Here is a 23,011-nt window from a genome sequence, read left to right on the forward strand (position 1 = left end):
GCTGCTATTTAATGTTTTTCTCTAAATCAGCTTATGTTCTTTACTTACACTTAAGGAGGGAGAAAAAAAACCTGGGAAAATCAGTATTACCATAAATAGATGACCTGCAGTTATCAAAGGGCAAAGGGAACGGCCAGTTGGGGTGGAGGTGGAGTGGGGGCTTCCAGCCCGGGGGTGAGGCAGAGGCTCAGCCCCAGTCATCTTCCCACGGTGGACCTCCCGCACCCCCTAGCTATTTGGAGCTTTGACCAGCGAAAAACAGCGTTATTCAATTCTACCAAAGGCTCTAAACGAAGACCACTTTGTTAAAAAGGGAGATCAGCAAATGTTGGAAGGGGTTAAAGCCATATCAGCACCAAACTGAGATGGTCTCCTTGATGGAATGAGAAGGACTGGATGGGAATTGATAAGAATAGCACTATTTCATGTTTTATATTTTTTCCCTGTGGACCACCTGAAATCTGGAGTATCCAAATTCCAGTGGACTCTTCCCAGCTTGGGGACTGGGATTGGGTGTGTGTCATGGAAACATTTAAGTCCTTTGTCATTTCTGGAGGCCCTTGAGCAGGAATTAAAAACCCCAAGAACAGGTTACCCTCAGGAGTGCTGTGGTCGCTTGAATCCTCACCCTGCCTGGCTTTATCAGCTCTGCCAGGTTTTTGCACAACCTTCCAAAACTCCAGCGGGAACTTTTCCCTGTTGTCTTCTTGTCCCTTTAAGACTCAGCCCGGTCATTTGCTTCTTCTGCAGACATTTATCGAGCACTTGACAGAGAGCCTAGAGCAGTGCTGTGCTAGGCTCTGGCACTCAAAGCTGAACAAGGCACACGTGTGTGTCCTCTCGAGACTTTCACGAAAGGCAGGAGTGATGACAGGCAGTGGGCCTCCATCTGCAGTGTTGGGAAGGAGAAAGGAGGGTATATGGGGACCTGAGCCGGGCAGATAAAACCTGGTCTGGGGAGAGAACAGGCCTCTTTGAGACCTGACGTTGGAGCTGAGAGCTGGAGTGGGATCTCCCAGACAAAGGCAGGAAGTTAGTTAAGGAGGGAGATAATCCGGCCGTGAGACAGGAATGCTGCTGGTTTCGGTTCTGATGCTGGGGAGGGGAGAGGATTCCTCAGTCCTTCCTGGCCTCACTTTCTGCCTCTGCTGGGAGCACAGGGCCTGGGACGTGGATGGGTGATGCCCTCGAGGGGCAGTAAGATGCCCAGGGTTACTGTGCATCCAGAGGCTTCATGTGGCCCTGAGCCCCTGCCTCCTGTTCCAGGTATGAGAAGATGATCAGCGGCATGTACCTGGGCGAGATTGTTCGCAATATCCTCATCGACTTCACCAAGAAGGGGTTCCTCTTCCGAGGGCAGATCTCTGAGCCACTGAAGACACGGGGCATCTTTCAGACCAAGTATCTCTCTCAGATCGAGAGGTGAGTGGGGAGGGGCTTCCCTGCAGAGGCCTGGTAGAGGTCAGCCCGGCCAGGGCATTGTGATGGGAGTGGTAGGTACCCGAGGGGACATTTTGGCAATTTGTAAGGGTTTTGGGTTTTTCTTTTCTTCCTCTGGGGCAGTAGGCCCTGAACAGTTGCATACTGAAATCACAGAATTGTATTATAAAGTATGTTCCTTTTATTTGTCCTTTACGTTGCGGCATGATATTGGTTTATTTGAGATTATGTAGCTACATAGATTGTATGGATTCCATTTGAGGATACTGAAGATGCATTACAAATATTTGTGTGGAAGGGGCATAGAGTACCGCAGAGCCAAGAAGCACTGGTCAAGCCCTCCCTCCTTTCATCGGAAGGGCAGGTGGGATGGCATAGCGTGGCCACACAGTGTGTATGCCCCACAGCGAGCTGCCTCTGCAAAAGCAAAAGCAGTTGCGCCAAAGCCCCCTTGTTTTCACAGACATCATAATAGCAACACTAACATTGTTTCTGCTGGAGCCTGCTCATTGCTGGGGGAGAAAGAAACGTGACCCTGCTGGCTTCTTTCAGCGGGCCTAATTAAATCTACATGAGACAGATTAACAAGAGAAAATAACCAAATTTCACTGCATATATGTACATGTCGGAACCCCACATACATGAAAGGGGCAGAGACAGAAAGTTAAAATGAGATATATAAGAAATCATAGGGAAAAAATTGTCAAATTTTGCTAATAGTTTCTGTAAGTTTTTTAAAAAATTAAGTAATCCCACTTATGAGGCAAACAGGAAACTAAGGAAAACATCTGCATTGTATATGACAAAACACAGACCATGGCCCGACTGGCAAGATCTTGGTCAGGTTTGGTCTTGAGACCTGCTGTGCCCCACTGGCTGTGTGCTTTGAGGGAGTTACTCAATTTCTCCCAGCCTCAGTTTCCTCATCTTTAAAATGGGAATAATCATACATGTTGGTTAGTTGTTATGAGGAGGAAGTGTGGTAATGTGCGTAAAGCAACTGTCACATAGTCAGTCCTCAAACAAGGCTGGCTGCTTTTATCACCGTCATTGTCATCTACAACTCTTTCAATTGATAAGAATGAGACAAATATTCCAGGAGAATGAAAGTCTTGACATAATAGGTAGTTCATATGGCCAATAAACAAATGGAAAAAAAAGTTCATCCTTATTAATAGAGAAGAATACAGATTAAACCACAGTGTGATGCCATTTTTACCAAATTGTCACATGTTTTAAAAAGTGATCCAATCAACTAGGGACAAGTACGGCCAAATACTGTGCTGGAGAGAAAATTGATACAACTTTCTGAAAGGCAGTTGGCAAAATGTAGCAAAAACCCTTTGACCCTGAAATGTGTCCTAAGGGAAAAATTAGAGTTGTGCACAAAGATTTACAAACAGGAGACTTGACATCATGAGAATGTTACTTTATAATAGCAGAAAATGACAAACACCTTAAATTGCTTTAAACTGGCTAAATAAATGATGGTGCATCCCCTGAATCTGATACCATGACAGCCATTTTCAAGCCTGTTCTCAGATAAGGAGATGGGAAATTGCTCAGATGTGTCAAGTAGGACAAAAGCAGGAAAGAACACCACCTATAAAGGACAAACTCATTTTGCATATCATGAGAACAAAGACATTGTTTAATGATATCCAGGAAAAATAGAGAGGAAATATGTTAAAATGTTAACAGCGTTATCCCCAGTATTGGGATTGTGAAAAGTTTTAATTTTCCCATATTTATTTTTCTAGATTTCCTAAAATTTCTATAATTTAATGTGTATATAATACTTTTGGAATCATTAAAAAAATTAACAAATAAATGTTATTTTGAAGGGGGGGGAAACAAACAATGACCCCCTTCATGGGTAAGTACAGTGATTTGGGGCCAGTCCTTTGGAGTTAGCTCCCAGGCTGCTCTCGTGGGTCCTGCTTCATCCCGTCTCCTGGCTTTTTCCCCCGCAGTGACCGATTAGCGCTGCTCCAGGTCCGGGCCATCCTCCAGCAGCTGGGCCTGAATAGCACCTGTGATGACAGTATCCTCGTCAAGACCGTGTGCGGGGTGGTGTCCAAGAGGGCCGCGCAGCTGTGTGGCGCAGGCATGGCTGCCGTGGTGGATAAGATCCGAGAGAACAGAGGGCTGGACCATCTCAACGTGACAGTGGGAGTGGATGGAACGCTCTACAAGCTTCATCCACAGTGAGTGGGGCTTCCAGTTGGGAAGGGCAGAGCTTCTGGGGCTGGCGAGTTCCCTTGAAGGATATGGGACACCAGGATGTGACTCCCATCAGGAAAATTCCTCACCAGGACACAGCCAACCTGAAGGCTGTGTGGTCAGGAACGGGGGCTGGTCTGGGATGAGGTAATGAGCCGCTCTGAACTTTAAGTAGGATCCTCGGGGAGGCAGAAAAGTGGCTTCACTTGGCCAGCTCACACCAATGGCATGCCGTATCCTCTCCCCGCTCCTCTCGGGCCCCACTTAGGTCAGGCAGAGTCCAGGTGGGGAGCAGGAAACGAGGTACAAATGGGCGTGGGCTTACCCACCAGCCTGGTTAGCTGCAGCCTGGCTAGAAGGCTGTGCTTGGTAAGTGGGGAGAGGGAGTGAAAGGAGGAGAGGAGGGTCCATTGTCTTGTTCGCCTGCTAAATCATAGCTTGTCAAGAGACATGGGAAGCAGGAGCAGTTTTGGCCCCGGGTTTGTAGCAGGGAGTGCGGTGGGGCGTGATCTCCCTTTGGTTATGGTGGGGATGTGTGGCCCCATCTGCTCTTTGATCCACCGCATGCCCCAAAAGCTTGGCTCTTAGGAATAGAATGACCATATTATATATTGTCTAAACTCGGGGGTACTTTTGCCAGTGAAGAGAATGCTATTGATAATTACACGGGGACCATGCCAGTAAACTAGGCCGTAATGTCATCCTACTGAAAAGCAACCTCACGCAACTCAGTGTAGGCATTACCTGCTGACCTCATGGCCAGAGCCTGGGATGGACCCATCTGTCTTGCTCCATCCCCACCTCTGTCTCTCCACATTAATAGCTGTCCCCTTCCTCACCTAAGGCAGCTCACAGGCGTGGTTTAGAGCTAGGCTTTGGAACCATACACACTTGGCTTTCATCCTGGGATGACCATTGAGAAGCTGTCCTCCATGGCTTAACCTTTGCCGCATCTCCTCGTCCTCCTGGGATAGTAGCCACTGACAGGACTGGAAGTTACGTCTATAAAGTGTGGGGCACCTGGGGCGTGTCCCACAAAAGGCAGTCGTATGACCTCTAAGAGCCTCATTGCCCCGTGAACCCTCAGCCCAGCCCTGTCTCATTTTTAGTACAAAATGCAAGAACCTAGAGTCACCTCTCATATAAAGATTATCCTTCACTGGGGGGGGGGGGGCTCCCATTCTTGGCGTCAGGTGGAGTAGATGGTGATGGGCTGGGGGGGTCTCAGAGGACTGCAGCTGTGGCTAGATGACATTCGTGCCCATGCAGTCTGGTGAACTGACCCAGTGCTGGACCAGCTCGGGCCTGCCTCAGTGGTCCACGCTCAGGCCCTTGTAACCCCCGTGGTTTGCGGTCCCCTAGGGGCCTCAGGCTTTGAGGATGGGTGTGTCTGAGTGTGTTAGTCATGTCTTGGCCCTTATAAGCTGCACAGAGTAGTTTCTGGATTCTCAGCTGAAAATGGTGATAATAAGATTGGCTCAAAATCTACCTTCCTGCCCACCATTCTAAGCAGCCCCCTCACATCTTGTTTACCCGCTCATTGTTAGGGTCCTTTCGTGTTTTCAGGTATGTCCAGTGTCTCTTCTCATCTCCCCCTACCTACCCTTCTCTTCTTTTGTCTTTTTTAGCTTCTCCAGAATCATGCACCAAACCGTGAAGGAACTGTCACCAAAGTGTAATGTGTCCTTTCTGCTGTCGGAAGACGGTAGTGGCAAGGGGGCTGCCCTCATCACGGCAGTGGGCGTACGGCTCCGAGAAGAATCGAGCAGCTAAGAGCCCTGGCCCCCCAGCCTGCTGCCCTTCTAGTACTTACTTCTTTCTTTAAGCGGTGACCCCACCCCATTCTTCCAGCGAGAGCTGTGCTGGGAGAGGCCAGCACCAGCCCGCCACTGCCACAGCGGGGGAGGAAAACAAAAGCCAACTCATGGCACATAACTTAGGGTACAAAATAGTGTGTGCTGTTGATAATATCTCTCACCTCCACATCCCTCTGCACCTGCCCTGCCACTCTGCATGATTTGATTTCAACCTGGCCGTACCTTCCCCACACGTGAAGTTTAGTGGCATCCATTTCTGACTTACGCATTCGTCCAACAGTTATTTATTGGCCTGAGATGAAAAGTCACACCATCTGACAGGCCTCAGGGGCCTCCGCAGCCCATCGTTGGGGACGCACTCCCTGTGTGAAATGTATTATCACCAGCAGACACTGCCGGGTCTCCTCCCAGGGGTGCGTCCGCCACTTCCCCCCATCCCAGCAGTCACTGCTGTCTGGTGTCCTAAGGTTCCCATCTCGGCGTGTCATTGCCACTGGATTGTGTGTCTGTGGACCTGGTCATAGCCACATTGTGACTGTCCTGAATTCTGTCTCTCTCGGCGGGGAGGGGGCAGTCCTGTGGCAGTCCTGTCTCCATTCGCGTAAAAGGAACCCACCCACAAACAGTGCCCTCATTGGAAATCCCCATCGCTTCTGTGAGCCATGTTGTATGACCTAGTAAACTTTGTACCAATTCAAAGACCTGAGTGATGCTTACTGGCTGGGGAGGATGTGTCCTCAAATGAAGATTGTGTCCTTCAACCCCAGCCTTTGGCATGGGGACTTCTGATCTCTCCCTGCAGAGTGTCACCGAAGTAGCTTCGCCCCTTGTCTTCCAGCACCTGCCCTGCAGGTTCCCTGCTCTAGCCACAGGGTCCTACCTCGGGGAGAGGCTCCTGCAGCCCCCACCCCAGCACCTTTAAGGCAAAGGGGTGTCCTCTGCCCTCCAACAGCCTGAGCTCCTCACTTGGAGTTGGAACAAAGAAAAGGTCAGCTTGGCTGCCAGGGGCTGTTTGGGTGTAACAAGAGGACACAGCGACATTGGCCTCCCCTGCCATCCCCAGGTAGACCCTGTCCTTCATCCTCATCCTGTCAACTCCAAGACAATGGATGAAATAGACCCCCTGCCCTAACACAAATGAAGTCTTGCAGCAGCCCCAGGTAGCAGGGTTGTTGCATCCCCCCCACACACTCCCCCATCTTAAATTGACCCCCTTCTATAGGAAACAGGCCCTTATCGGAGCCTTGCGTCCCTACCCCACCTAAACGTTGCTGTTCCACCATTTTGGATTCACCCTCAGTCCATTGGTGGATCCCACATCAGTCCATATTCCAGTCCTTTGTGATTGAGGTGCCATGTAAGTCTCCCAAGCCGTGACTACAGCTCTAGGTGGCTTCCCCCAGGACTGACTGCATGCTCACTTGGTTTGGCGAGACCAGAGTCCCTTTATTTGGCACTGCTGGTGCCCATGGCACAGTGATCTTTGTGGAGAATACAGGTAACATTAAACTCTATGGATGTGCAATTATCGTGTAACATGGTTCTGGAGGGACCCTGGGGCATGGAGGGTGAGTGGGCAAATGGAATGATTAGACTGGAGCTTTCTGGGAGTCACGACAGTTGGTATTGTCTGCCTGCCCCCTTCTTGCTGTGGAAATGAGGGTGAGAGTTGTGTTGCTGCCTTGCGGAGGCTTTCGTGTAAAACAGCTGGCATGGTAGTAAAAATCATGGCTGCTGACTATTGAGCACTTAATCCGTGTTTGGCCTGGTAGTTCATAGGCATCACTTCTGTCATTCTCACAGCATCTCTGTGAGGTAGAGGCAGAGGGTCAGGATGACTTGTCTGAGGCAACACACAGCTGAGGTTCCTTTTGACTCCTTTTTTTTCAATTCTTCAATCCCTTTGACCCTTAACCAGCATCTACACTGGGCTGGAGCTTGAGTTCTTAGGTGCTGAGGCAGAGAAGCCCTGGATTGACTCACAGGCTTTGCCAAATAAGAAGCTTCTTCCCTTGTGTCCTTTAACCGGATAATGAATCAGTGTCATCACTGGGTGCTGCCCACAGGTGTGTTTGGTTTGGTTTGCCCAACACCGATATAAATGTGAACAAAATTTTTTAAGTCTAGAAATCTCACAAATTTGGACTTCTGGCTTCTCTTGATTTAGAAGATGCGGCAACAATGGGCTCCCATTACCACATGGCAACATTTGTACAGAGCTGATCAGCGACTGTCCCTTTGGAAGCCTATACCCTTGAGTTTGCCACAGTCTCCACCATTCCGTATTACCCCAACATTGGAAGCCAGTTGCCTTTTATCATCATAGTTGCAGTTTTTCTTTTATACTGGATCCTATTTACTGATTACATTGTTGCCCCAATAAGGCGTCTGAACTTGCCCCTCCTGGATTAGATAAGTGTTAGCGCACAGTGTCTTCTTTGAGTCTCATTTCTTGTAAAGCACTATCTGAGAGGGAAGGCTGGGTCCTTTTAGAGTCAGCATCCACGGTAGCATTCCTGGCCCCATCTTGTTTTTCCTTCGATGTATCGAAGGGTGACACATGGGCCAAACTTTCAGATCTGGTCCTCCTGAGCGGCTACCGCTCAAAGGGTGCTAAGCCTCACCCTGCAGCCAAGCATGAGGCTTCAAAGTTCAGTAGATGCTCCATCTGGGGGACCCCCAGTCTGCCCGCTGGTAGCCTCCGAGGGGGCCACATCCCCATTCATGAATAAAGTCTCTTTAGTGTGACACCTGTTGACTCTCCTGGAGAGGGACGGAGTGTGAGTCAGCTCAATCTTATCCTCCTCGGTCGGTGTGACCCAAGGGCAGCAGCGGAAAGCTACCCGGAATCCAGAGCGAAACCTGGGGGCGGGAGGACCACGGAGCAGGCAGTGAGGGGGACAGTTACAGGAGCTGTCCTGTGGCTGCCCCCACCTCCACGAGCCCATCTCCCCTTCAGAGGAACGTCAGTGCCTCACTCCTAAGAGCCTACAATTGCTCAGAGTCCCTGGAGAGACACGTTCTTAAGTGGATTTGATTTTTGGAAAGAGCCAGAAGTAATCTGGAGCTAAGTCTAGTGACTGAAGTGCGTGATGAAGCGGAATTAGACCATTTGTTATTACAGACAGACAAACAGAAAGAAACCAAGTACAATTATACAGAAACAACAGCTTTTCTTGTTTCACTTGTTAATTGGCTTCTAAAGGAATATTCAGAGAGGAGACTTAAAAAATTGGGGCTGTGGCCATGTTGGGTGGAATAGGGGCGCTCTCCCTAGGGGACTTTGAAAGAAAATATACCCGTGGAACCACTAAGTTTTGGTACATGTGCTTAAAAAGTAAATAACTCTCCCCATAGCAGCACTGTGATATAATTAGAGATACAAATGCAAATTAGAGATGAGAGGAAGCAGACAGGGAGTGGAGGAAATGGGCTGGCAGAAAGCAAACACTGGCCTGTCAGAGAGAAGCGGAAAGAAATGAGTTCCTGTGACAGCTGAAGGGAAGGACTGTATTGTCTGTCCCCAGGAGCTGCCTGATTTTGTTCCCTGCCTTGTTGCTCTGTAAGATTCCACCGTGTGGTCCAGCAAATGCCCTTATTCCAGGAGCTTAATGGCCTCTGCCCCTTACCCTCCCCACTCTCCTCCCCTCCCCTCCCCTCCCATGCCCCTCCCTCACATCCCCGTCTCAGTTCCTGACAGCTGACAAGTTTGTCCTTCCAGTTGTTCAGACCAAGGACCTGGGAGTCCTCCTTGACTTCCTTTCTCATGTCACCTCCTCCTCCATCCAATTCTGTTGGCTTTCCCTGAGCACTATCCAGACTCGGACCGCTTCTTCCCCCAGCCTAAAACACCGTCTCGCTCCTGGATTACTGCAATCGCCTGCCCGTCTGCCTGCTTCTCCCCTTGCCTCACCGGTCCAGTTCCAACACAGCTGCCTGACTGATTCTTTCAAAAGGGACATCAGAGCAAGTGTCTCCGTGGTTCAGAGCTCCACAAGGTTTCCCTCCCATGTCAGAGTCCCTGCCCGAGTCCTTTCCTTGACTCCAAAGCCCTTGCCTTGGGTGATCCCCCCACCAGGAGCTCTTCCCCAGATAGGGCCCACTCAATCCTCACGTCTCTGCTCAAAAGACTCCTCAATCAGGCCCACCCTGACCATCGTGTAAAACTGCACCCCTATGTCCACTACTCCCATCCTTCCTGTCCTCTCTCACCCTGGGCTCATTTTTTCTTGTTTCCATAGGACGTAACCCTGACACACTATGTGACTCACGTACTCACTATGCGTATTGTCTGTCCCCCTCACTAGAATGTCAGCTCCTCGAGATAAGGAGCCTTGTCCCTGGTCCCTGGTATCTCCCAAATGCCTGGACCAGTGCCAGGCACACATAGCCCGTAGATGAACGTTTTCCCAATGAAGATTCCTGCCAGAAGTATCTGTCCCCCTTTCGAGCTAGTGTCATCCAATACTGAATGATTCAGAAGTTATTTCAGGAACTTGTATGTCTCCCAGGGACTGTCCTTGGGTTGTACGGGAGTGACCAACACACAGACACCGAGGGCTGGGGGCCCCTCCATCACATGTCAGTCCCTGTTTCCCAAGTGCTCACTTTCATTATCTTGGTGCAAAAGTAATGGCAGTTTTTGCAATTGTTTAACCCTTAAAACTGCAGTTACTTTTGCACCAACCTAATACAAGCTGCATGCAAGAGAAATGGGTGACGTGGGGCGAAGATAACAAGCCTTGGAGACACTGAATGCTGGCTCCATTGCTTGCTGAATGAGTTTGGGAGAGACCTCCTTTCTGAGGGTCAGTTTCCTCCTTTGTAAAATGGAGTTAACACCTTCCTCCCTCTATTACCTAATTACCTCACAGGAGACGGGGGAGGGTTCTGGCACCCATTAAACACTCAAAAAAAAAAAAAAAAATCACGTTTTTCATTTCCTTCTGGCCTGCCCCAGATAGGTGGGATGTCTGAACAACAAAGCCCCTACTGGCGTCATGAGTGGCCTGGACAGGTGGGCAGAGAGGTGACAAAAGGCATGGACAAAGAGGCCCAGGGCCAACCTCACCCCTCTCACGCTCTCATTGAGGCCAGGACTTAGTGTCCACCTCCCACCTCTGACTGGCCCCACCTTCAGGGTTTTCTGAGGCTGCATGGCCTGTTCAAGCAGGATTCCTGGGTGCCGGGGTTCCTGCCTGGCCCAGCACCTCTCACCTTTCCGAGTGCCCCAGAACCAATACCAGCCCCTCTCTGGGACTCCGCTTACCCAGAAGTACAAAAGTGGGGAGAACAGATGGTGTCTGAGGGAAGAGTGAGGTCTTCACTCCTTCCTCCCTGGCTGTCTCTGCCAAGATCACTTCCCAGCTGTCCTGAAAGCCCCTTGAGGGCAGGAAATGTACTGTGATTGTCCCGGAGGCAGCCTGCGCCCCCTCCAGGCTTGGCCCTGGGGCTCTGATTGAGTGCTTCATATTGCTGGGCTTGGCGCTGTTCACCTCACCCAAGGAAAGTCCTTGGCTTTTCCTCGTTCATTGCAGAAAACTCTGAAAAATTCAGGACAGAGGAAGTCCTTCCCTCCTTAATCTGGCTCCTTCCTTCCTTCCTCTCTTTCTGTCTTCTTTCTGCCTCTCTCTGATTCTGCCCCTTCCTCCCCCTTTCTGTCTCTCCCTTCTTTCTTCTCCTTGTCCCAGATGTAGCCCCCAGAAGAGAGAGCAGGAGCGGACAGATGGTGAGAGCCATGGCCTGGGCAGCTGGACAAGGCTTTGGGGAGGAGGTGGGGCTCAAGCTAGACCAGGACCAGGGGGAGCATTGTGCTGTGGGCTTACTGTGAGGATGGCAATCCCATGTAGGGATGGGTGGGCACGAGGGCCAGGCTCCAGCTGCACAGGGCAGCCCAGGTGGGATCAGGCCTTGGGGCCCTGCGGGCTGAGGAGGGGCCAGGATGAGGGCTCACCTGCGGTTGAGGCAGCAGTAGATGATGGGATTGTACATGGTGGAGCTCATGGCCAGCCAGAAGATCGCCAGGTAGACATGCTGGATGAACCTGTGGCAGTAGATGTCCTCCTGAAAGTTGCCCAGGATGAAGTAGAGGTGGTAGGGCAGCCAGCAGATGGCAAATGTCACCACAACCAGCACCATGGTCTTCACAAACTGGTCCGGGAGAAGCTCAGGTCACTGCTTAGCCTGGAAGCCCCAAGCCCCAATCCTCCCAAGGATGGGGGTGGGGTGCCCCTCTTGCCAGCCTGGGAAGCCCTACGGTCTCAGTCCCCTGGAGCTTCTGTTGCCCAGACACTCCTGGGCCCTCCACCTCGGGGCTCTTGCTCAGCCTGGTCCCTCTGCCCACACGGCTGTCCTTCCTTTGAAGTCCTCACTCTTCAAAGCCCAAGTCAGTGGCCACCTCCTCTAAAAGGTATCCTGGATCCCTTCACTCACTCAGAGCGGCTCCTTTCCCTGGAGAGTGGATGAGCTCTTGTTCCTAATCCATCCTTTAGGGAGACCCTATGCCAATTACGGCTTCCCAGGCCCTCCTCTTCCTGGGATCTGTGTCTGCCACCACCCTTCTATCCATAGGTAGTGAGGCTCCAACCTGGGACCCCAACCTCTGCTCAGGGCCCAGCAACCTGACCTTTCCCACCTCATGGTTGGTTTCTGCAGGTGCCCTTGAGCATGGCCCAGTACCCCATGAGGGATGGCAAATGGAAACCAGCTCTCCATGAGGAGGGACACCCAGATTGTGTCTTATATCCAACTACCTCCCGGAACTGCCCTGTGAAAAATGTCAAATAATAGAGCCCAGACTTTGAGCTGATACATCGTGATGTGATTACCCCATCACCTCCCCTGCTCGCTTACAGGAAGCAGGCACAGCAAAGATAAGCTTTGGCTGGGAGAGAGTGGAGGAGGTCTGGAGCATTGCTGTATGAGGACCCTTGGGGGCCCTGAATGGCAGGGAGGAGGGGGGACACCGGCACTTCCTGTTGGCAATTGAAGACAGACGATGTAGCTGGACTGCAATCCATTCTCCATGATTTCTAAGTTCTGCAGTCCCAGCATTTGAGAATTCTGCTGTTACTCTACCAAGGAGCCTCCTGTACTTCCATGGGACTTCTTAAATTCAACATTCTGATTACTCAAAAAGCCTAACATTTTCAGATTCTATCATGCTAAGGTTCTTGGAAGTATCTGAAATTCTGTAGGGATTTAGGATTCCCCGGTTTTCCTAACATTCTGGGAGGTTCCTTTAACTTCGTATTCGGCCAAAGACCAAAAGGCAAATTGGCCTGCTGGGGAAGAACGAATTCAGGCTGTGGCCAAGAACCAGACCTGTCAAGCTACCGGTGCACTCTGTGCACTGCGGCGCCCCCTTGAGGGCGGGCCTTGAGCCCGGAAAAGCGGCTCCGGAGGCGGGGCCAGGCCTCGGGCCCCGCCCCGCCCGGCCCGGCCCCATCGGGTCCCCGGTGCCCACCTTTTTCTTGGCTTGCAGGTAATGCGTGTTGGCACCGTGCGCATGGTACCCGGGGATCGTGCGTCTCCAGAGCGTGTGGCCGATGACGCTGTAGGCGACGAACAGCACCGCGAGAGGTAGGAAATAGATGAGGGCGATCAATGTAAGGTGGTACCTGGAAGGAGAGCCAGGGGCCTGGATTCGGGCGGTCCGGGGGCGACTCCGGCATTCACCAGCGCTCAGTCCCCGGGATCCCGCGGGTGTCCCTGAGTTGCCCCCGGCGGCCACCCTGGGCCGCCTCCCGAGGCCTTGGTTTGATTTAAAGAAAATAAAGGCAACATTAGTTAGCACATATGCCCAAAAAGAGCTATCCCCGCAGCATTTGCCCTGCGTCTTTCCAGGTGATAGACAAGTACCAAACAAGGAAATAAATAGGAACGAAAAGTTAACCAAGAAACACATTTGTTTAAAATTTAAAATGTCATAAAGCACAAAGGAAGAAGTAAAATTCCTTATCCACCCCCACCACTACGAACAATTAGGAATATTTTATTCCAGAATCATATGTGTGCATATGTGTTGCCGGAATCAGAGTTGGAACTCACCATCCCCAGAGAGAGGGTGCTCGATACCCTAAATTCATTTTTTTTTTTTTTCCAGAATGTATTCCAGTTTATTGAAAATCAATTAAGTCCCGGTACCCTAAGTTCTTACTGGTTCCTCTCGCTGAGAGAAGAGGCCTGTGTTAAAGTGGAGAAACACCGCCCCCCAGTGGCCAGTCACGAAATAGTCGGCTCTCTGCCCCTCCCTGAGCCGGAAACGCGAGCGCTTACCTATACGATATCTCCCTGGAGCAGTGAGCCCTTCTGAGAAGATGGGGTGCGGGGTAGAGTTATAGACCCCGGACAGGGCCTGCCCTCGAAACTCAATCCCCAAGAACAAACTTCTCAGAGGGAATGGCGCTTTCCCCAGCACTGCCCTCTTCTGGCCAATGCTCAAGACCGATGGAGACCAGGTAGGGGCAGGCTTTGGGGGAGGGGTGTTAGAGGAGGCGGGGTGGGAGTTGTGTTGCCATGGTGAGCTGGCAGACCTCAGCTCAGAGCAGGCACATCCTCATGCTTGGGGCAGCTGGGTCTTTGTTGGATTAAATCTGCCAGTTTTGGTTTTGCTTGTTTAAAACAAATTTAAACTTCCGCCTATTTAAACTACCACATACAGGGTTGCCGGTTATGTGACAGGCCTGGTCCTGGGGGCTTAGGTACTTTTTCTCATGTATGTGCACAACAACCCTTGAGCAAGATTCTTTTACCAATAATCCCTATTTGAGAGAGAAGTAGGCAATGGGTCAGACCGGTTAAGTGACTACGAAGGGTCTTCCAGCCAGCAGTGGCCAGAGCAGGGTTCCACTCCTGCTACTGACTCTAAAACCTCAACCAATTCTTTATCCTCTACTAACCAACCATGCCATGCTTGGGAATCAGAAAGCCACGCCTTGAGAACTAGGCAAACTGAGGCCCAGAAAGGGAAAGGACGTACCCAGGGTCACAGTGGCTGGACCATGTCTGAGCTCTTCTACCTGCTCCCCCATCACCCAGCTGGTGAGGGGCACCTCAGCGCCAGGCTGGCACCAGGTAGCTTCCTAAAACATCCAGGCTTCGTCACCTGCGCTTTCCTTCTGTCTCACTACCCTGAATTGTCAGTGCCCTCTCCAAAACACACCTATACAACGTTCCCAAACACGTACCTGTGTGCACACACATCCACAAACATACCCACATACTTGCGTGCCCACGCACGTGCACAGACATAATGGGTGCAGCATGCTTGTCCAGGTAGCCGCACATGCACACACGCTGCTTTAAGGATACACACATCCTGACTTTAGGAGCGGAGTAGGGAGGAGGTTGGGCTCTAAAGCAGCGCTGTCTGCATTTAACTCCTCACTTCACATTTAACTCCTTGCTCACCACCTACGAGCTGTGTGGGTTTGGGCGCATTACTTAGTTTTTAAGTGCCTCAGTTTCCTCATCCGAAAAATGGGAAGAATATTAATATATACCCCAAATTCTTAGGAGAATTAAATGGGTTCATATATGTAATGTGCTTAGAACAAGCCTGACACCTAGTAAATGCTGTTACTTTTAGTATATACGTGTACTCACATAATCCCAAGTACACTCACAGACACATGTGCACACCCATGTGCAACCACTACATGTGTACATGTATGTATGTGTAAGTATGCACACACAGACACTCTCAGTTGTATGTGTGTACACCTGCACACACACACACACACACACACACACACACACACACCATGCTCCCCTCCAGGCCTTACAAAAGGAGTATCTTGCCACCATTGTCTTCGGGCCAGGCCACCACACACTTGGTGGCTCCCTGGTCCATGATGATGGTAGAGTAGAAGCACTGGGGGAAGGCGAGGGCCAGGGCCACCAGCCAGATGCCAGCAATGACTGCCCTGGTGCCGGGGGCTGAGAGCCGTGGCTGGAAGGGGTGTACGATGGCCATGTACCTGCAAACAGAGGGCAGTGTGAGAAGTGAGTGCCCTCCCCATCAGATCAGCCCCAATCCCCTTCTCCTCCACTACAAGACCACTCCCTCTAGCTCCATTTTCCACAATGCTGCTGTGACCTCCAGAGAGCCAGCTGGACCGGTGACTCTCCCACAGCTACACGGCACACGAGTGCCCTAAACCCCAGCCCAGGCCCCACCTCATGGCTTCCCGCTGAGCATGGCTGTGCTCTCAGACGGCCACAAGAGGGCGCTGTGGCTACACTGGGAGTCCATCTCTGGACATTTGTCTGCAGCTCAGCGCGGCTGAACCCTTCATCCTATGGCCAGTCCCTCTTCTGTTCAGAAACCTTAGCAGAGCCCCACAGTCTCCTGGATGATGCCCAAAGCAGCGCTGCCCACCCGCTTTCTGCCACAGGGTGGAAATGCTCTAAATATGCACTGTCCTGTTCAGTAGCCACTAACCACTTGTGGCCAATATGACTGAGGAACTGAAATTTAAATTTAAATTAATTAGAATTTAAATAGGCACATATGGCTATGGCTACATTATTGGACCATAGTGCAGGCCCAAACCTTTAAGCGCGGCATTCAGTGCCCTGTGGACATGCACAGTGCACTTTCCAATGTCCTGTGTCACTGCTTCCCGCACCTTCCCTGGCTCACTCTGGTCATGGAACAGCCCTATGTGTGAGACCCTCTGTGGGCACAATACACAGGATCACAAAGACAATCAGTTATACTGAAATACTGTTATTAAAATATAAAATAAATTTGGGACGTAATAATGTATTCACTTCTTTATCAACCCACTGAACCACAAGATCTAGCAGCAGATCTGGAAACTATGGTAATTTTGTCGCGCTGTGTTTAGGTGATACTCTGAGATTTCTGCACAACAGAGGTATCTGTGATTTCTATTGATGACAGTCCCAGGCACTGCTGGAGTCCCAGCAAACTGGTGTGCTGCCCCCTGCATTTGTAATTGTGATTTCCTTCCCCTCCAAGTTCATGACCCCTCATGTTTCTGCCACAGTCTGTGGTCACAGGTTGTGCACGTCTGGGCTAGATGATTGTTGACCCTCTCTCTCCCCACCCTGTGACACTGACCTTCTCCCATGGTGATGGCTGGGCCCTGGGCCAGCTCTACCCGTCAGCAACCTGGACAAGAGGAATGGGCCATTTTCCTCAAGGTTCTTGAGCACCCCACACCCCCATAGATGATGCAGGCGATCAGAGGGCTGACTTGGGGGCTTAGGTACCCTTGCTGTTTCAGGAGCTGGGGTGGGAAAGGAGAGCTTTGCTTCTCATGCTGTTGGTAGAGGGGCAGGCTGGGACTTTGGCTTCAGACTCTGGATTTGAATCTTGACTCTACCATTTTCCAGCCGTAGAGTCTTGAGCAAACCACCTAAGCTCTCTAGGTTCCGTTTCCTCCTCAGGGAAGTAGGGTGATAGTAATTTGTGTCATCGGGGTTGTGTGAAGGAAATGAGATGCTTTAGAAGTGCCTGCAGGCAGCAGGGGCTTGGGACTTGAGAGCCTCACTACTCCTATTGATTTATTTCCTTGAAATTGACCAGAAATGGCTTTGGTCCTAAATGACCCCTGGGTCTTCCTCCCTGGGACAAGGCCAGGACAGTAGGACGTGTTCTCCCATTTTTATTTAGCACTTGCCCTGAGCAGAGACGTTCATATCTTGAGGTCTTGGGCATTATGTGAGGGGCACCTGTGGGAGCATTTCCACCCTGTCTCGGTGACTCGAGCTCACCAGGCATTCTCCTGCCATAGGTCTTTGCTGCCGCTGCGCCTTCTGCCTGGAACCTTCTTTCCCCAGAGCCCAAGGAACTCACTCTCTCACCTCCTTCCTATCTTTGCTCAAACCCCACCCTCACAATAAGGCCCATCCTGACACCCTATCTAACGCTACAACCTACCCCCACCCCAACACATGCACCTAGCACCCCATATCTCCTTTCCCCTTCCTAGTGTTTTCCCATAGCACTCATAACCTCAAAATACAATATATAATTTATTTCTGCACATGTTTGTTATTCACCAGGGCAGGCGTCTTTATCTGTTTTTCCCTCAATGTCCAGAACAGTATCTGTACAGAGTAGGCACTGCACATATGAATGAAGGAAGAAATGACCATATCTCCACTATTCCCACCCTGACCTGAGCCACTATCCTCCCTAACCTGGATTACCATTCAGCAGCCTCCTGCCTGGTCCCCTGGCTCCCACCCGGCCCTCTACAGTCCATTCCCCCATCTCCCACCCCTTTTAAAAAGGAAGTTTTTATGAGGCTCTGATTTCAGGACTATTCTATTCATGCGTATTCCTCAGTGTCTGAAACAGAGGAAGCCATCAAATATTTGCTGAATGAAGGAAAGGAAATCTGGACTTTCAGAAATATCCAGGGGGTATGAAGGTGCTTTTGGTTGTGGGGTGTATGTGTGTGTCTGGGTTCTGGGCACCTGGCCCTGCCTCTCACTTGCTCAAGGCAATCTTACCCATCTCTCAAGCCTCAGTTTCCCTAGGTACAAAATTAGAACATTAACCTAGATGAATGTTTTTCAAGCTTTCTTTTCATTTTTAATCAGTAGAAATAAATTTTTCAAATAAAATCTTTGGGGGGAAACTCCAGAGTAAAATAGCCAAGAGCAGAGAAGTGAGCTGCTGTGGATGAGAGGTTGCTGGGGCAATTGGGTTGGGATGGAGACTGTGGCGGGACCTCTCCTGACACGGAGTCTGTGTCTCCGTGGGTTCCAGGCCCCTGCCCCACCTCCCACACACGCCTGGTGTCTTCAGTGTCCCTTTTTGTCCCGCGGGGACACACAGTTGCCTTCCACACCCACACCAGGCCCTGCCTGCCTTAACTAGTTTTAAAAGGACTCCATATCTGCTCACCAATCATTCCCCGCCCCAGGCCTCCTCAGCAGAGGTCACAGCCTGCAGCCCCTGAGAGCAGCATTGGGAAAATAACTGGCCCTTTCATAATTATATGATAACTGTGTGTAATATTAAATGTTCCCCTCAGATAGTCTGTCTAGGAATAGGAATATCATATAAGCAATTTCCTTGTAGTAAAAGCAAAACACCACCACAGAGTTCAACTGCAGAAAAGAGCATTCCAGAAGGGCTCTAAAACACTGTCACTCTTTCCCTACCGCCTTGAACAACCTTCTGGAGCAAAGTTCTCCCCGTGTATACCCTTAACCATACCTGCTTCGGTTGCCTTCCAAATGCATAGTTTTGGATTGTGATCAAGTTGGGAGGAAATGCCCTGGGTTCTCCCCTCAACTTCCTGTGTGACTGTGAGTCAGTCACCGGCCCTGTCTGAGCCCCAGCAAAGCGAGCCAGCTCCCCCCAGCTTCTCCCTGTCCCCTCTTGCCTGTCGGCGGCGATGGCAGTCATGGAGTAGATGCTGACGAACATGGCTGTGACAGGGAAGAGGTTCTGGAAGTAGCAGAAGGCACGGCCGAAGTACCAGATGTTGTGGCTGGCGTAGATGAAGTTGAAGACGGCGTTGAAGGCAGCCATGCAGAGGTCGGCCAGGGCCAGGTTGACGATGAAGTAGTTGGTGACCGTGCGCATCCTTGGATGAGCCAGGATGATCCAGATGACGGTGGCGTTGCCTGTCACAGCTACCAGCACGAGGGCCAGGTATGCGGCAGCCCATAGTGCCAGCTGCCAGCCAGCCATGGAGAAGGTCGTGAGGCCCGTGGTATTGCTCTCAAGGCCAGAGGAGATGTTGGCATCAGTCACAATGGCACAGGCCCCCATGGCTGCCTCTGGGTCTGGGACGGGGGGTCTGGCTCCTTTGCTCCTGCTGGGCCCTGGTGCCCTGCCCGGGTAGGCGATGGAAGAGACGTCCTCTGGAGCGTGAGTATGTGGGGGAGAGAGGAGTAGGTGCAAAGCCAGGTGCGTAGGGGAGCTGGGGGTCATTCCCAAGTCTCAAGCAGAGATGAGTCAGGCTGAGCAGAGAGCGGGGCCCAGGGCCTTTGGCCTTTCAGATTCCCATGCCCTGGCCAGACTTCTCCAATGTCACGTGAAAGTCTAGAATCCAAGACACCATTTCAGAACAGGAGACATCCTTGTACACCATCAGGCAACCCCTTCACTGCTGAAATGGAGAAACAAATTCCAAGAGGGGATGTGATGAGCCCAGGTCACTCAGTCAGGTGGTGACAAGTCAGGACGCAAACCCAGGTCCCTCCTAATTCTATTCAGGAAACATCCTGGATCAGATGAGCGCACAGCAGTAGTTTTTGGATTTAATGGGTCAGCTGCACGGCCGGCTGTCTCTCCAGGCTTTGGGGTGCCCGCCGGGCTACCAGCCTTCAGAGCACTGCCTTCCCCGCTGCTCTCTCTTGTGGGGAGGGCGAGGGCCTTGGCAGAGGTGCTGCCTGCTCACTAGATGGGACTTTGGCTCCCGCCCCTCGTCCCACCCCTGCTTGGATGGCCCAGCCTTGTCTCTTGAGGAAAGATTTAGGACTGGCTGCCAGGCTGGGAGAGACCCAGGGGAAGTAGGGATGGCAGGGGTGGGGGCTGGGGTGGAGAGCACAGTCCTTGGTGGGGTGTTTACATTCAACCCGGGCCAGAAGTTACATCTAGAGAGTGATTCGGAACACACACTTGGGAGCCAGACTAGGTGTGCGTCAGTCTCAGTGACTCCAGGCAAGTCCTTACCCTTTCTGACCTTCGGCTTCCCTGTCTGAAAAACATAGGAAAACTGAGGTGTACATCTCAGTGGTATTTTGGGCAGGTTCTTGAATAATGTCGTTTCATTCAACGTTGTTTTGTTACAATGATGATGAGGTCCCGTAGGAACTTAACGCTTGTTTATATCAGTTACCTTACGGTAAGGTTGGTCTTGTTACACATCATTTTGCTTCAAGTTGCAGAACCTATTGATGATGTTGAGTGAAAAGTTACTGTATTTGTGAGTTAATGAGATAATGAGATAAGGTACATACCGTCTATTTAGCACAGGGGTTGTTGGCCCGCAGAAGTCCCCAGACTGCTCAGGGCTCTGCAGGAGGGAGAAAACAGAACTCGCAGTATTTCCAACTAGTTCTCAGGTGATGCTTTGAGGACCCCTCTCACAGGACCAGGACAGGGCTCACTGCCTCTTCCGTGAGCCCCAGAAAGGCTGCAGGGGTGCTCCGGGTTTGCCCACAGGAATCTGCTCTTGGTCATTGATGGTGTGCATGTGTGCCAGGCACTGAGTGACGCTGCAGTGCTTTTTCTGAGTGACTGTATGTGTGTGGCTGACGTTTGTAAGCTGGCACAGTCATGTACCTGTGCACACCTGTGGGTGTGTGGAACCTGACGGCCCGGCAGAGTGTGTCCCTCGTTAAAGCAGCGGAGAGCTCTCATTCGTCAGCATTGGTGGTCTTTCTGTGCTAAGTGTCTCGTTGGTCTCCTGGGAATCCAGCCCTGCGCCTTGGGGAGCGTCTGCTTCCTGGGCCCCTACTCCTCCCGTGAGTGTGTGTACTGTGGGGCTCTTGGGCCTCCTGCCCCCCCAGAGTCAGCTCCGGACACAACTGGCTCCAGTCCTGGCCAGGCCGTGCGGCAGAGGCCTGTTCTTTCTCTGGAGCAAGCCACCAGCCTCTGTTTGGACGTCTGTCCCTTGCTGAAGAGCCTCTGCCTTTGATCTCTTTTGGCGGTGGCGGCAGCAGCAGCCACTCAGCTTGTTTCTGTCTCCTACTCCACTGGCTCAAGTTCAGAGGTAGATTGTGTAGAAATAAGGATGTAAGCAAGGCACAACCTTCTCTCTGCTGTTCTGCCTCCTGCTCCCAGGCAGCCGGAATTCACTGAGCTTCAGGTGCGAGCACAGTGCAAGGCTGGGACATCTGAGAGGGTGTCACCAGTCATACAAGCCCAGAATAGTACAAATTCCCCATCTCCCCCATCATCCCGCCACCTCCGCTGTATATGTTATGGGGATTCTATTTTGGAACTATGAAACCTAAGAGTTTTTATTTCTCCCTTAAATCATGTGTCCTTGTAGCTTTCCAACTACGCACTTGTAGCTTCATGGAAGGAGAAGGCAGGGGGCCCCCTGCACAAAGGGGTTACTGATCAGCCTTGCTGCTCAGGGTGGACCTGCTGAGTTCATCACCAGGCAGTGGTCTTGAAGGCTAGTCTTTGTTAAAAGAGAAAAAATATCTAAATTCCTTTACCTCCTATGGACGTGCAAAGACTCAGGTGCGCTCATCGAGGTTGTGTATGGGAAGCCCCCCACCAGGAAGTGGAGGGGAAAGGCTGGCCGTCGGTTCTGGCTGGGATTGGCTGAGCTGATGGCCCGCAGGTTGGGTAACTCTAGGAAACGACTCTGACATAGAGTTGAGTGCAGGATGTTTGTTAGGGATCGATACCTGGGGAAGGGAGGAGGAAGCAAGCGTGGGTGGAGGAGGAAGCTGAGCTGCGGTAGACAGCAGCCTTGGACAAACCCCGTGGGTCACTGGACCAGAATGGCCCTTTGGCGTTGCCCTTGTTGGGTAAAGACGGCCCGGCCTTTACACTTCCACGTCCATCACTGGGTGTAGGCTGCCTTACGAAGGCGTGTAAGCTTGTCTGCAGCTGAGACAATGGCTGAAGGGGTGACAGCTGAACACTGTCTGCCGAGAGCACCCCCAGCATCTTGTAGGGGGACTGCGTCACTGGACAGCACCCACCGTGGCTGAACAGCAGCCTCCGCGTGAGATGGGGCGTGAGCGCGGAGTGCTCCTCGTGATTTGTGCTTTCATGGGCCCGAGGCTGGAGGCCTGAAGACTAGAGTTGGGAGAGGAATTGTTTTTTCAGGGCATTTGGAGGGGGAGAAGGTGAGAGCAGCTGCAGGGATGAGGGAAGTGGATGGAGAGATAAGGAGGGCTCCAGGAAGCGTTGTGGGCTGGGTGCCCCTTCAACAGTGTGTGAGAGATGCTTTTAGAAGTTGCCTTCATGTGACTCTGGCCTGGAGAGGGTGCTGCGGGGCTTGGGCCACTTGGTCGTGGCTTCAGCGGATCACACATAGCATGGTGGGACATTAGTGCTGGAAAGTGCTGCTGGCCATCCAGTCCCCACCCAGTTCGCCTGGACTGGGCCCGATGAGGATGAGGGCAACACAGTGAGCTTTTTATTCAACTACATGAATCTGGTGGGAAGGGTCCGTCTTCATTTGGAGACTATGCCCTTTCTGCTTTTGGGGTTAAAATGTCCTTTCTTTCATGAAATTGTGGTGATGGCAGATGGTAGTTAGCTCATTTTCCTTTCTAAAATTGCTTACTCGATGGAATAAAAAGTTGGTGACCCATATGGTTCCCTCAGTTAGGTTTTTGATATTTTATTGGTCCATGAAATTCAAGGATTCAGGAGCCCCCGTCTGTTCCTCCTTTGGAGAAGAGGAGGGAGAGCCCCAGAGGGGGGAAACCTTGCCACAGGTCCCGTTGCCCATGAGCTGGTGGCACATCCCCTGATCGCGTCCCCTGTCCTGCCACAGCCTTCACTGGTTTGTCTGCCTCCTCTCTCGTGAGGCCCATCAAAGCCGCCTCCCTGTAAATGGATGGGG

The 23,011-nt window shown here is 51.4% G+C and overlaps 3 protein-coding genes across 4 annotated transcripts in view; 2 read left to right on the forward strand and 1 right to left on the reverse strand.

The window, feature by feature from the left end:
• Positions 1-6,179, forward strand: part of HK1 (hexokinase 1) — a 61,935-nt gene extending 55,756 nt beyond the window's left edge. For both annotated transcript variants that reach the window (XM_019731719.2, XM_019731720.2), the window contains exons 16-18: positions 1,267-1,422; positions 3,414-3,647; positions 5,292-6,179. In XM_019731719.2, coding sequence (XP_019587278.1) covers positions 1,267-1,422; positions 3,414-3,647; positions 5,292-5,436 — 535 coding nt within the window. In that variant the 3' untranslated portion in view covers positions 5,437-6,179. The remainder of the gene's footprint in view (positions 1-1,266; positions 1,423-3,413; positions 3,648-5,291) is intronic.
• A 777-nt stretch (positions 6,180-6,956) lies between these two features.
• On the reverse strand, positions 6,957-19,317 carry TACR2 (tachykinin receptor 2). The gene is made up of 5 exons (XM_019731721.2): positions 18,851-19,317; positions 15,266-15,460; positions 12,946-13,099; positions 11,434-11,630; positions 6,957-8,342 (listed from the first exon to the last, which is right to left on the reverse strand). Exons 1-5 carry the CDS (start codon positions 19,240-19,242, stop codon positions 8,126-8,128), a joined length of 1,155 nt encoding a protein of 384 aa, XP_019587280.1. The 5' UTR covers positions 19,243-19,317; the 3' UTR covers positions 6,957-8,125.
• TSPAN15 (tetraspanin 15) overlaps positions 13,615-23,011 on the forward strand; it is an 84,168-nt gene continuing 74,771 nt past the window's right edge. The window contains exon 1 of the mRNA XM_019731724.2: positions 13,615-13,939. Within this exon, the coding sequence (XP_019587283.2) occupies positions 13,916-13,939 (24 nt within the window). The 5' untranslated portion in view covers positions 13,615-13,915. The remainder of the gene's footprint in view (positions 13,940-23,011) is intronic.

This window comes from Rhinolophus sinicus, linkage group LG07 (assembly GCF_036562045.2).
Source record: "Rhinolophus sinicus isolate RSC01 linkage group LG07, ASM3656204v1, whole genome shotgun sequence".
Classification (NCBI taxonomy): domain Eukaryota; kingdom Metazoa; phylum Chordata; class Mammalia; order Chiroptera; family Rhinolophidae; genus Rhinolophus; species Rhinolophus sinicus.